The 14,723-nt window shown below is 41.4% G+C and overlaps 1 protein-coding gene across 2 annotated transcripts in view; it reads left to right on the top strand.

The window, feature by feature from the left end:
* The window catches only part of LGALS8 (galectin 8), a 28,298-nt gene extending 15,740 nt beyond the window's left edge, over positions 1–12,558 (top strand). For both annotated transcript variants that reach the window (XM_024198468.3, XM_024198467.3), the window contains 2 exons: positions 10,341–10,506; positions 11,026–12,558. In XM_024198468.3, coding sequence (XP_024054236.1) covers positions 10,341–10,506; positions 11,026–11,175 — 316 coding nt within the window. In that variant the 3' untranslated portion in view covers positions 11,176–12,558. The remainder of the gene's footprint in view (positions 1–10,340; positions 10,507–11,025) is intronic.
* The last annotated feature ends 2,165 nt before the right edge of the window (positions 12,559–14,723 follow it).

The raw sequence follows: 14,723 nt of genomic DNA, 5'->3' as shown, positions 1-14,723 counted from the left end.
AAAAAAAAAAAAAAGCTACATCCCAGCCAGAGATTGAGTTTTTAATTCTCTCATCCTTCACCAAACTTGGATAGTGGAAGCGGTTAATAAGTGCGATAGCCAACACTGTGCTAAATCTCCTTACAATAAGGATCAGAAGAAGCTTGACCTCTTCGGTTGTAAGGATTACTCTTCAGCAAACAATCAGGCACTTATGTCAAGCTATGACTATTCGAACGACAATAAATTTAACACCTTTACTGAATATCTATGAGAGGCGCATTGTGAGCAATTCAAGACCATCAGCCAGGAGGGTCAGCTCTTAGTGAGAACATCATTGCAAGCCTCCGTAGATGCAACTGATACTGCTGCCTGGTCCATTTCCACTGTGATCATGATGCAACGAGCAACATAGCTCCAGTTGTCAGGCTTCCCTATGGAGGTACCGTAGATAATACCCTTGAGGACCTTCCTTTGGATGGTCACATATTGTTTTTTGGAGTCTACCAACTACTTCCTTCACACCTTGAAAGACTTGAAGGCTACTCTTAGATCCACTGGGATCTATACGCCTGCAAACAAAAAGTTTAGCTAGTCTCAGACATCAGATATCTCACCCAGCTCATTTTTCTAGCTTCCGTAGTTCACCTAAACTCTCAGCCAAGAGCCCTGGATACTCAAAAAAGAAGACTGCTGCTGCCATAGCTACTTCATCCCAGCTACCCTGTCATGCAAGCATCAGTTTTGATGGCTTGGTCAAGAGTCTAAACCACTCGCTCCACAGAGATTTACTGCAGCATTATTCCATCCTCCTTGCCCCTTTTGGATACCATCTCTCCCAATTTCAATCTGCATGGGAGAACAGAACATCTGACATATGGGTTCTGGAGGTCTTAACATTGGGGTTATTCCATCAATGTCATGTCCATCCCTCCCTCCCGCCCTCCTTCCCCATCCCTCTTCACAGACCCATCTCATGATCAGTTCCTGAGTCAGGAAGTTGCTTCTTTCCTATGCATAGGAGCCGTAGAACCAGTTCCACTTCAGCACAGGGGGGAAAGGGTTTTATTCCAAGTACTTTCTTGTCCCTCAAAAGAATGGGGGATGAAGGCCAATATTAGCAGAAACAACAGAAATTCAAGATGGTGATCATTGCAGGTATAACTCCCTCTCTAGATTCCAGGGATGGGTTTGCATATCTCGACCTTCAGGACACATATTTCCACATTGCAATTCACCCCTCTCACAATAGGTTCCTTTGATTTACAGTCAACCACAACTGCGTCCAATACAGCATGCTCCCTTCTAGCCTCTCCTGTGCACCCAGGGTATTCTCAAAGGCCCTGGCAGTTGTGGCTGCTCCTCTATGTCCTTTAGGCATAACCGTCTTCTCTTATCTCGATAGGAATCAGCCCGAGTAGACAATCAGGAGGTTCTATTGGCCATACAAATGACAAAGTCCTTGCTTCACATTTACGGCCTCCAGATCAGTCTCAAAAAAATCGTTTTGATCCAGGTTCAACAGATTTCATAGGAGCCTCTCTAAAGGTTGCTATAGCTGTGGACAGGTTTGTGACTCTACAGAATCTTATTGCTAAAATTTCATCAAGGAACTGTCTTCAGCTGTCGGGTCATATGGCAGCATGTGTATTCATGACCCAGCATGCCAAATTACCTCTCCAGTGTTTCCAGGGATGGCTCAGGACAGTCTACAGACCAATAAGCAGTCTCAACAGACAGGTCTCCATTCCCCATTGGGTTCTGGACTTGCTCAGTTGGTGGAAGAACACCTTCAAAGTCTGTGCAGAATTCTCTTCTTTCAAGCTCCTCCAACTGCCATCATCATTTCAGACTCATCCCTTTTGGGATGGGGAGAGCATGTTGGCACTCACATCATCCAGGGCAAATGTCTTCACAAGAGTCTTCTGCATATCAACATTCTGGAGTTGAGGGAAGTCAGCTTGCTTCCACTTCTGCCATTGATCCAAGCCAAATCCATCAAGATCATGGCAATGTGGCCTGCATGTTCTACATCAATCATCAGGGTGGAGCACACTCCTCCTCACTCTGTGCTGAAGTAATAAAACTCTGCAGTTGGTGTGCGGCCACCCAGATATTCTTCTCAGCTTCTTATCTTCTGGGTATATAGAACACCATGGCTGACGATCTCAACAGGCACCTCTCCCAGAATTATGAGTGGGAATTGGATTTTTGAGTCCTCAACAGCATATTTCTAACCTGGGGATTTCCAGAAGTTGAACTTCTTGCCAATGCAACCAAAGCAAAGTGAAAGAAGTTTTGCTCAAGAGTGGGTCTTGATCCTCAGTCTCTAGATGCCTTCCTTATTTCATGGACAAAAGGCTTTCTTTATGCTTATCCACCAGTGTCGTTGTTCTTGAAAAAAGAACAGGAGTACTTGTGGCACCTTAAAGACTAACAAATTTATTAGAGCATAAGCTTTCGTGGGCCACAACCCACTTCTTCGGATGAACTTTGTTCTTGAAAGTTCTCAACAAGATCAAGCAGGACAAGCACAAGGTCATTTTGACTGCACCAACTTGGCCAAGACAAGTTTGTTATCCTTGTCTCATTTGATTTACTTCTCGCCCACTGTGGCAACTTCCAATCAGTTCCCATCTGTTATTGCAGGATGCTGGTCAGACCCTTCATCCCAAGCTGGAAGTTCTGTGGCTCCAGGCATGGCTCCTTGATGGTTCTTGGAGTTAGACATGTCCTGTTCAACATGTGCTGTTACACAGTAGAAAGGAGTCCATGTGACATACTTAACTTCAGAAGGGAAGGAGATATACCTCTGGTGTACCTGCTCTTCTTTCCACTGTCCTAGACTACCTGTTGAAATTTTTAAAAAATCAGTTCTTACTAGTTCTGTCATTCATTCATTGGCGATCCCTCAATTAAAGGATGATCTCTACCACAGATTTACATATGGGCCCTGAGATGACTCTGGAGTCCGATTCTGGAACCACAGGTCCGACCACAGTAGGTACAGATATATTTCCGGGTGGGTCAGCTGCCTGCTGGAAGAAAGTTCTTTCAAGGTACACTTGGTGACTATGACAGCCTTTCATTTACTGGTAGAAGGCTTTTTGGTTTTTGCTCACTCTGTGTCAAGATTGCTTGCTGAGGTCTGATGAATCTTTTTCCACAAATTAGAAATCATACTCCTATATGGGACTTGAACCTTGTGCTTATGCCTTATGAAACACTGCTTTGAACCATTAAGTATATGTTCGTTGCTTGAACTATCAATGAAAATAGCTTTCTTGGTGATCTCTTGCCAGGAGGGTTGGAGAACTGGGGGCTTTAATGGCAGATCCCCTCTCCCCCCATTTACAGTGTTCTTCAAGGAAAAGGTCTTCTTGTGACCACATCCTATGTTTTTACCTCGTGTTGGCTGAATTTCATATCATCAACCAGACCATTCATCTCCTGTTTTGTTCCCCCTACCCCCACCGAAACTGCATCAGACAAGGAAAGAAGCTGCCTTCCACACCCTGGATGTCAGAAGGGTATTAGCCTTCTATTTGGACAGAACTAAACCATTCGAAGTGTCACACACTCTTTGTGGATCCTTTAGATCTTTCTGCAATTGAAACAATCTCCATCCAGACTTCCAAGATGGATCTTTGGGTGTATCATTTCATGTTATGACTCAGCATTCAGTCTCCTTGTAGAATTTTAGCCCATTCTATAAGGTTGCAATCTACTTCCATGGCATTACTCAAGAATGTTCCAGTTACTGAAATTAGCAGAGCTGCAACCTGGACCTCAGTACATACTTTCTCAAACTACTGTGCTTTGGTTCATGCCTCTAGAGTTGATGTTGCAGTTGGCAATGCAGTTTTGTCTTCAGTATTAGACTTTATTCCAAAGATCACTTCTCCCTTCAGGAATACTGCTCTGGATCACCTTCAGAGGAGCACCCATACGGACACTACTCAAAGGAGGAGAGGTTACTCACGTTGTATAGTAACTGATGTTTGAGATGTGTCCCCCTATGGGTGCTCCACTTCAGGTGCACATGAACCCTCCTTCCCCATTGCTTTGGAGTTTCCTCTGCTGGACTTTGTGGTAGAGAAGGAACTAAGGGGGTTCACCCACGCAGCCCTGTATATCCTTAGTATGGGGCATGAGGTTGCATGGAGGGCGCATGCATGGGCCTTTTTGATTTAACAACTTTGATGCTTGCTAAGTTCCTAATGAGCTAACAACTGTGTGTGTGTGTGTGTGTATATATATATATATATATATATATATCTTTTCTTATAGTTTAAGTATTTGGTTTATTGTAATAGGTTTATAAATTTATACTAAAGTAAGTTCGACTGTAATGCAAGGGACCTACAGGCCATATCCTGTATGTTGAGCTAAGGCAAAGATAGCATATCTCTGTCTGGAACCTTTCATCCAGATAGCAAAGTCAACACACACACACACACACACACACACGTCTGGGACCTTTCATCCAGATAGCAAAGTCAACACACACACACATATGTGTGGGACCTTTCACCTAAATAGATAGATAATGGTAAAATGGTTAAATAAACTGTAAGTTAGCTTCGATAGCTCTTAGCTCTAGCTTCTTCTAAGCTTTGCACCTCACTCAAGAATTATGGAACCTGAACCGCCAAAGGCGAGGCTGGTCCTGTGTCTCTCACCACCAGGTTATCAAGAAAGGGTATAAGGCTATTAATCAAAGCTTTGTAGCATATAATACCATATGCATCTTTTAAAGAGCAGTAATACAATTGTAATTTTGTAACTCTTTTAATTATTTTACCATTTAATTAAAACTTCATTTATCTTAACAACAAGTCTTTAAGGCTATATCTGTCTCAGTGTGAGCTTCCTGTCTTACCCCCAAGGGTCCTTTGTAAATTCTGTAAAGCCTAATTCGGAACAAAAACCTTAATATCTTCTAATCAAACAAATTGGCGAGCCTAAAACCCATACTATCCAAATTAATATTAGTAACCTCCTAAATCAGGCAAGAGACTGGTGAGCCAGCCAGGAGACTCAAGGTATGTGTGACAGGGATTTTCAGGGATTCCAGGCATCTTTAGACCCCTGAGAATCCCACCTGAGGCATAAGTAAAGAGGTAAAGTTAGAGAGCAAGATTGTGTGTCTTACTCACTCACTCTTAAGAACACAGGAACTTGATTTCCTGTGACTGCTTCTTGGCAGCGATCCCAGTATTTCCTGTTATGTACTGTGGTTTGACTTAGCCTTTTAGCTTAGGGGGTTTTAATTTAATCTTGCAAGATAAAGAGTAATAGTGTTATTATTTAAAGTGTTGTGTGTGTTTAAGGGGCTTTGTTGAAGTTTAAAGTTATAAGAAATGGTACCAATAAGATATTAGCAGTAGCATCAGGCTCGCTGACCCACACTAGTGGTGGTGGGGAAGTTGATAAATCTATGCATTAATTGCCGCCAAAAGGCCGCAGTAACTCAGAACTTGTACGGTTCGAGCTACCTTATTTCAGTCCCCTCAGCAGTCCCGGGCTGCACCTCTGATCCATCTGCCTCAGTTTCTCCCAGCTGTTTGGCAGGTCCCAACAGAGAAAAAAGACCTCTCGATCAGCTACAAGCCATCGAGGGAAGAGAGGGGAATGTGCTCCAACCCCTCTATTGTTTACTTGGGACTTATTGAACTAAGTGTAAAAACTGGCGTGGGATGTTTCCTATTGTTTCTGTGAAGGGACGCCTTCAGTTTCAGAGTAAAGAACAGCAAAGTGTTCATTATATAGTTTATTACATAGGCTAATCAATAGTGAAGTGAAATTCTTTGTTTTAGAATTGAAATGAGTTCTATGTTACGTGTTAAGATGAGTGGAGCAAGGGCAAAAGTAGAGTCTGTTGGAGTTACCCGCAGTATGGCTTTAAAAAAAACATTGCCAAAAAATACATTCAGGAACATGAAGGAGGTTTAGTACAACTAAGAAATAGCGAAATGATCTCTGAGCATTGTAACCCATGGGGTTTTGTAAGTAAGGTGTTTAATGTAGAAACAGAGCAAAAAAAAAAAGCTAAACTGGTGAAGGGAATAGCTGTTAAATGTCTGCTTGTGGCTTGTAGTTCGCTGGGAAAGAAATTAAATAAAAAATGAAAGTTACTCAGAAAAGCCCAGCAAACTTTGAATAAGGGAAAAAAGGTTATTCAAAATTTAACAAATCGGCTACATGTAGTGTCAGAGAAATGGTCGGTACTTTCCCAAAAGAAGCAGGAGTTAAAGAAAAGTTTAAAACGGTGTAGGTACCAGGTACAGGAAGCAGGAAAGCAAGCATGTTGTTGGCAGGAGCAAGTGGATGCCAGCTTAAAATCGCTGGACGGCTATAAATCAGACAGTGGTTGGCTGTTGAAAAGAATCGAAGAGTTGGAAAAGAACAAAAACTCTCCTATCTTATCACTGTCTGATTTATAGCCGTCCAGCGATTTCAAGCTGCACATCCAGTACTGGCATGGTGGAACCGACGAAAATAAAAAACCTGCAGCGCCAATTACTAAAAGTAGGGCAAGAGAGTTAGTTCAGGCTAATACAGTACCTTGAGGAGCGGAGTAGGAAATTGAGTCTCAGGAGCCACAGGAAGAGTCAAAAGAGGAAGTTAGCAGTGCAGAAGCTACTAGCACTCTGCAGATAGAAAAAGAAAGTCCCAGGATGGCATCACAAAAGGTAAAGTTGAGTGTCATCATAAAAAAAGCAACTAGTAATGTAAAGGATGAGATGAGCAGAGAAAAGGGGGAGAAAATATCCTCTCCTCTCTGTTAATGTTAGGGTTACCATACGTCCGTATTTTCCCGGACATGTCCTGCTTTTTAGTTGTTAATCACGGTCTGGGAAGATTTTTTTAAATATATATAAACGTCCAGAAAATACGGAGGTATGATAACCCTACCCACTGCCCCCTCTCCTCTTGGGGTATCAGCTTGCTGCAGCCTGCGGATTGCAAAACCCCTCCCCCCATGCTGCTGCAACCCCGCGCCCGTGGTGGCGTCTCTGCAGGCAGCTGCAGGGGACCCGCGGCCACTTCTCCCTCCTCCGAGCATTCCCTGCGGCTCTGGTAGAGCCTCAGTCTCCCCCCTCCGTCCCTGCCGTGCAAGGAGCCCCCCCGCCAGCGGTCCGTGCAGCCGGGGCTGCCTCCCCCCCCCCACACGGAGCCGCTGCCGGGTCCCGGCGCAGGGGAAAGTTTCTCGGCACGCGGTGGCGGCTCCCGGGAGCCCAAGCCCCCCCACCCGGGAAGGGCCCGCGTTGCAGCAACTCCCGCAACCGCCCGGCCTGAGCTGCCACAGCCTCGCCGGGTCCGGCTGGGAGCGGGGTGGAGGCTCCCCTGAGCCCGGGGGCAAGGCTCGGGCCACGCACGCAGCACTTCTCTGCTCCAGCCCGTCCAGAAAGGGAGCCTGCGGCTAGGGTGCAGCCTCACAGGTGGGAGCGTGCTGGGGCTGGGATGCCCAGCTTGGGGGCAGGCTCGGGGCCCGAAGCAACTTCCCGCCCCCCGGCTCCGGCCGGTGCTGCGCGGGGGAAGCGCCCGGCCGGGGGAGCAGGGACTGGAGAGCGGTGGGAGCCCGGGGAGGAAGCGGCTGTTTTGTGTGGCTGGGAGGGAGGGGGAATGTGGTCAGCTCAGGGGAGGAGGCGGGGCTGGGATTTGGGGAAGGGGGCCAATAGGGCAGAGGGGGTGGAGCTGGGACAGGGACTTTGGGTGGGGAAGGGGTTGGAATGGGGGCGGGGAAGGGGCGGAGTTGGGGCAGGGCCAGGGGCCCCGTGGAGTGTCCTCCTTTTTCAGTGTACAAATATGGTAACCCTAGTTAATGTCCACCCCTGATAGTGAAGAGAGAGTGCCTTTAGAGACTGTAATTGTTCAGGGACTAAAAGATGCGGTGACACAAGTAGCTAGTGCCTGTGATGTAGTAATCTCTAGGTTACAACAAAGAGAGATACAACAACCAAGGAATGCAATTCCTGCTCCTCCACACAATGTTACATTGCGACCATATAAATCAGAAGACCCAGTCCCTTTGGGTGAACACTTACTGGCATTTGGGCGATCATCAGCAGTGCCTAGGTCCCTAAAATTCTGTGCACCCTCTACACCCGCTTGGTATATGCTAGTATCACCTGGTGTACCAGTAAAACACTCTACTACACCAGATCTTAATGGACTAAAAAAAAATGTCCTGCGTCAGTGTGGAGATGCCTTAAGTGTAGAACAGAGGTTTTATGGAAAGTTACCCTGCTTATCAAGGATTATTCCCAAAGAAAAGTTCTAATAGCTTTGATTTTTAAAAAAATGTAAATTTGGGTAGAAAAAGTCAAAACATAAAAATTAGATTCAAACTCAAATAAAAGCTCAAATCCCAATCCGGATAAAAAACCCTCAGATTCTAATTCTGATTGCCCTGTAGTAGTTGGATTGCTCACCACAACGCCCATAATACAAAAAGTTATTAATCAGGTTCGGTTTATGCATATTCCTGTAGTGTTAAATTTGTCTAGGTGGTATCTAAATTTTTTTAGCTATTGTCAGCATACTAAAGTGGCTTCCTTTTTCTCAGTATAAATTGTAAATAAAACTGCAGCCTATCAACAAGTTCAAAATATTGTTCTGTTGGGGATGAATAATAAAATCCATAAAGCACAAACTTCTAGAAAAAAGCATAACTTAAATCTTCTTAAAAGTTTAGAATCCCTAACAGAACTATTTGGTTTAAAAGTGTCAATTTAAAACCAAGCGAATATTAAAAAAATTCGCAAACATATAAATTATGTTACAAAAAAAAGCCAACCAAGTGGTCAATCCAATGTTACAAAAAATAAAAAAATTGTCACAAAAAAAGCAATGTACTGTTTATAATATGCATAACATAACCCAACTATTTAATAAAACCCAACGTAAAATTAATCAGCTAATCCCTTTAAACAATCAGCACAAAAATCAACATTTAAGGAAAATTATATGCTCTGATATAAAAAATACATTGTAAATGCAATCATTAATACATTATAATCCTTAAAATTAAAAAAGGTTCCTAACAATTAAAAATAAGCAATTGTTAAGTTGGTACTGTCACAAATGTTTTCAAAGGCTTAAAAAAAAAAAAATCAAAAAAATCCACGTTTAAATTCATGCCAGCATTTATCAGTGTGTGCTATTAAAAATAAAATAAAATCTGTAACACCTCACCCCAACCAAAATGGTTGTTCTCTTTCTAAAAATTGTATAATGGCACACTCCTTGTATGTCTCATTACCAGTATTTAACCCAAACAAAAATGTGTACAGGCAATTGGTAGTTGTCCATTCTATAGGTTACCTCAAAGGCGACATCTACAGGGAACGTGTAAAGGCACGTCCGTTGGTGGTCTATCACACTCCAACTGAAACCTAAAAAGTACCACAAATAGCCTGTTGCTCTAAAAAAGGGTCTCAGTATATTTGTAGGTGTAACGTGTTTAAAACAAACACTGTTCTGTGTAACCTGCCAAAAAAAAAAAAAATTACAAAATTCATCATCATGCCGAGTAAGGCTAACCAAGTAAAAAACTCCAATAAAAAGGGTAACCTATGCTAAAAATAGCCAATTTTAGGGTTACAGTTAAAGTCATTATTGGCCCGTAAAAAAACTCACCTCATACAAATTACTAACAATATAAACAAAGCCAAACAAGCTATTACCCAGTTAATAAATAAGGGTAATAAGACTGCAATTCTTCCCAGGAAAAAAATTTGAATAAAAAAATGGGTTATTATCCAAAAAATTGCAATTGGAAGTAATTTCCTTATTTTAAAATGCCTGCAGTATAAATCCAACAGTCCCAAGCAAAAACCTCAACGGCCACCAAATGTTAAAAATAAGAAATAGGTATACATGGTGCCCACTCCAAAAACGTGCCAGAGTCCAAAATACCATCTTTTTAAAAATGGCGTTAAAACTGTCCCCACAAATACTTCACCACCTACATCCATACCTATGTAATGGGGTTCATTGCAAACCACCCCGTCAAAGGGGGGCGTGTAACCTATAGGATTAACCTGCTTGCTTGCAAATATGTATCTTTTCTTATAGTTTAAGTATTTGCTTTATAAATTTATATTGAAGTAAGTTTGGCTGTAATGCAAGGGACCTACAGGCCATACTGTATGTTGAGCTAAGGCAAAGTTAGCATATCTATGTCTGGGACCTTTCACCTAGATTGCAAAGTCAACACACATGCGCACATGTGTGGGACCTTTCACCTAGATAGATAGATAATGGTAAAATGGCTCAGGGGGTTTCCAAGTCTGCACTCTGTCTGGGATGTATGTGCTGTCTCTTGCTATGTGTAATCTTAAAATGTTTTTCAGCTTTGCTGTTAATCTAAAATCAAGTGACTCAAAGGATATTGCACTGCATCTGAATCCCCGAATGAAAACAAAAGTTTTCGTGAGAAATTCCTATCTTTCTGATAGCTGGGGAGAAGAAGAAAAAGATGTCACTAATTTCCCTTTCAGCCCAGGAATGTACTTTGAGGTAAGGTTGCATGAATTAGGATGAAAAAAACCAAACAATGCCTGTGTATTAATGAATGGAAATAGTTAAATGATAGCCTTTTTATCTCATGTAGTTAGTGTGAGTTAAGAGTCAGGGACAATAACTTTCTTAAATGTGAGAGTAACTGTTTGGGACTGAATCTAAAAAAGCAGCTATTAAAGTTAAACTTGATTCAAAGTATGTTATTGCTGTGAAAAAAAACCCCTTCTATTCAATCCCCTTCTCTTTTCTACTTTGAACAAGTGAAAGTGCCTGAATTAGCCTTTAACTGTTGCAAGTGATATTTTCAGTAAACTATGCTCTGTATGTCCAAGCTGGGTTCTTTCCCTTGCAGTCTTAATAAAGTAAACAAAAAAAAAATTATTTTTTTTAGTAAGGTCCTACACTTAAGAGCAGAAGCTAGGTTTGTCTGATTCTGAATTAGACCACCAGAGTCTTCATGTTAATCAAATTAAAACTTAAACTGAAAACCTGTTGTGTTCCTGTTTTTGCTTTCAGTTGTTAATTTTCTGTGATGTTCATCAGTACAAGGTTGCTGTAAATGGTGTGCACATCCTGGAGTACAAGCATCGATTTAAACAGCTTGAAAAGATCAACATATTGGAGGTTACTGGAGACATTCAGTTACTGGATGTGAGGAGCTCGTAGCATCATATTCTTCCACCCTATGTTAACCCTCTGTTGCCTTCTACTCAAGTACAAACTGGTATTGAATAACCCAGATCCTTGTCCCATTTATCCAAGTTTCTGTATTGGTGCTTATCACAAAGTTGAGCCCCAGGAGTCAAAATCCTATTAGATTAGATCTTCCCCAGTTTTCAGTATCTTGGCAAACTAAAGTCACATTATCTGCTTCAGTAGGCATAGATCTCCTGTTATATGAAGAATTAAATTACTGTACCTAACAATATAAAGATTTGCTTTATAGTATTAGAATAACTGCAAAATATTTTGTAAATAAAAACACAGAATGCTGTACTATGGAATACTAATAACTATAAATTCAATATTGTCTGTTAAGAGCTGGACTGAAATATGATCTGTGTATCTGAAAATGGACTGTCAACCTCTTAAGGGATCTAATCAAGTTCTAAGTATATTTTAACCCTTATTGTTTATAAGCAAAGTTAAATGGGAATTACATAAGGAAAGAATATATTCTAATTTTAGGGAGAGCACATCTGCAGTCTCATTGCTTTACTCTGGTTTTTATGTTAATATAACTTGAAATTAGTTATATTAACCAGGGTAAACCTAGAATAATGCTATGATGAATCAGAACCCTGCTATATTAAACTAGTGAATGTTAGTGTTAGTGCTATATCTTGAAAAGGTGTTTCAGCCCCAAACCTAAAACATCTAACTGAAGTTACCTCTCAGCATGTCAGCTGTAATTTTTTGAAAACAAAACTAAAACCAAAACACCCTCCCTGGGGGCCTAGTGATTTTATTTTTTTATCTATTGCACTGCAGCACAGATGCTGTAAGCCACTTCCTTGACTTTCATAGTCACATCAGCTCCTGCTCCTAAGTGGCATAAGTCAAGCCCATAGAAAACCCCCTGGCCATTATGGTGGAATTCTGTAATTTTAGCTGAGATCAAAGTGAAATAACGCTGTCCTCTATTTGGTTGATTTTGCTATGTCTTATCTTGTCAATTTTTGGAGCTGCAGTATTATAGAAGAGATTCTAAAAAAAGAGCTCTTATCTTCCTTTTTGATTCAGGTTGCTCAGGAATAGAAGTAGTTATATCTGTGTTATTTAAAGGGTGTGGACCCATGGACGCTATGCATTAAATCTGAGCTCAGAGAACATATTCAACATGTTGATAGTCAAGAGTGCTCACCTACTACCCCATTGACTAAGTTGCACTATAATATGCTATCAAACAAACATTTTGTAAAAAATACTGATTAGCATATACATGGACCCCCTGATGCCAACATCATTAACATGTCCCTGAGGAAGTCTTTATATCAGGGGTCGGCAACGTTTGGCACGCGGCTCGCCAGGGTAAGCACCCTAGCGGGCCGGGCCAGTTTATTTACCTGCTGACGCGGCAGGTTCGGCCGATCGCGGCCGTCCTGGGCCAATGGGGGTGGCGGAAGCGGCGCGGGCCGCAGCTTCCCGCCGGCCCCATTGGCCCGGGACGGCGAACCGCGGCCAGTGGGGGCCGCGCTCGGCCGAACCTGCCACGTCAGCAGGTAAATAAACTGGCCCGGCCTGCTAGGGTGCTTACCCTGGCGAGCCGCGTGCCAAACGTTGCTGACCCCTGCTTTATATGATGCATTTATAACAGTTTACAAGGAAAAGTCAGTATTGTCTGTGATACCATTTCCCTAGAATACATATAGGCCATGAGGTTAAAAATGGAAGTGTTCTGATTCAGTATTTCTATAACTTCATGTCCTATCTAGTTATTTGCTAATGGATTTCAGATGTGGCAACTTCGTGTGGGGAATAAAATGTGAAATATAAGTCTTAGTCAGTTATTGCAGTTCAAATGTATGATAGATGCCTTAGGAATTAATGAGTTGGCTGCTGTGAAATTGTATAAAGCAAAGACGACTTTCCAAAAATTAAATCTCAATTTTTGTGAGCTATGACTAAGTATTTAATGTTTGTCTTTAAAGCGTATATGAGTTCTAGGTTATCTTTTGATAACTAACCCAATCACTTGCCATATTATGCATATGCTTCAAGCAGCATATGAAACTCTTATTAGTTAAATGTATTAATTTAGGGTATGTCTTTGACTATGCTTATAGACCATTATTAATTTATCTATTTACTGTCCCAGTATGTCATTTGGAAGTGGGGATGATGAGGAAGAAAAGGTGTGCAAAAACGGTTTTGTTATTTAAAAGGTGTGGGCTGATATTTCGTGATTAAGTTTTTCTACAGGCTTAGGGTTAGAAGCACCAGGAAGTAGTAAAGTTAGCTTTTAGTAATAGTACCTTACTAAAAAAATCAATCACAACAGCCAAAATTCCAGGTAACTTTATGAAATACACTGAAGGGGAGAGGTACAAGGTATTTCAGATTTTATTACTGGAATGGTTTCTAAGTGGTAAGTACTAAAGGGAATGATCTAAGAATAGATAACCTACCCTTTGTTTTCTGCTGCTTAGTGTACTTTAACTATGATCACTGCTACAACCAGGCCCATTTAAAAGTGCCCATACTAGACAGTGTTACACTGGTATGTAATTTAGATTTACTTTTCACTGTTAGTCTTTTAAATGAAAAGTACATTCCACCTAAAACATGCTTCTGTAAACAGCCTCCTCACTAAACATTTAACAGCCTAAGAAAAGTTTTTTTTTTACAGCACTGGCATTGCTTGGCTATCTAAAGAGCACTATGTAAAGATTATTTTCAGTTAACTTCACTTTTCTCCTAAAGTACCTGTGTAAGTTTGACTTCCACTCTGTAGTGTAAATCCTGCAATGGGAACAAAGTTCTTAATTTCTAAACTCCTTTAAAGTTGGAATCTTGTATAATCATCCATCTCAAGTACGGTCAACAGCCTTAAATGAGTATTGCTGGCTTCTTCACTTATTTTCTTCCACAGTTAAAAAGAACAGACAGCAACAGAACAGGTAACATCTGCCCCTTCATCCTTCATGGAAGATTCTGAAACCAAGGTAGTTAAACTAGCACATGTAGACGGAATGCCTGATTTTCACACATGGGTACACACAGTTGTAAGAACCTAATAAATTCACATAACTAGTAACATGTGCACATCCCTGTGATGTATCAGACTTATGGCATAATAGTGATTATAGTAATTACTTTTTAAAGCAAAATTAGTGTTTTCTGTAGCTGTTAACCACTACTGTTTGAAGTTATAGGTTGGTATAATTGAGATTCAAATCCCACAGAGCATAAATGATGAGTGATTTTAAACTACTGAGCTAGCTACTGTGAAGAAAACATCTCACAAAACTGTAGCTTCTGTAGTCAGGGTCTCTGCTACTAGAAAATGCTTACTGTCACCGTGAATGACTAAAATGCTGCAGCAACCTTAACAGGATAGAAAATATGTTCAGAACAAAAAAGAAATCTGCCCCTTCTACAACCTTGCAGCACATTTTAGTTTATGAAAATTCATCCCCAATTGTCTTTCCTGACCTTAATTCGTAGAACTGTTTCTACAATTCATGGTATACAGAAGTCAAAAAGCCATCCTG

Source organism: Terrapene carolina, unplaced genomic scaffold (assembly GCF_002925995.2).
Source record: "Terrapene carolina triunguis isolate 2854851 unplaced genomic scaffold, T_m_triunguis-2.0 Scaffold85, whole genome shotgun sequence".
NCBI lineage: Eukaryota > Metazoa > Chordata > Testudines > Emydidae > Terrapene > Terrapene triunguis.
Note: the sequence above shows the minus strand (reverse complement) of the source record. Positions and strands in the feature narration are given on the sequence as shown.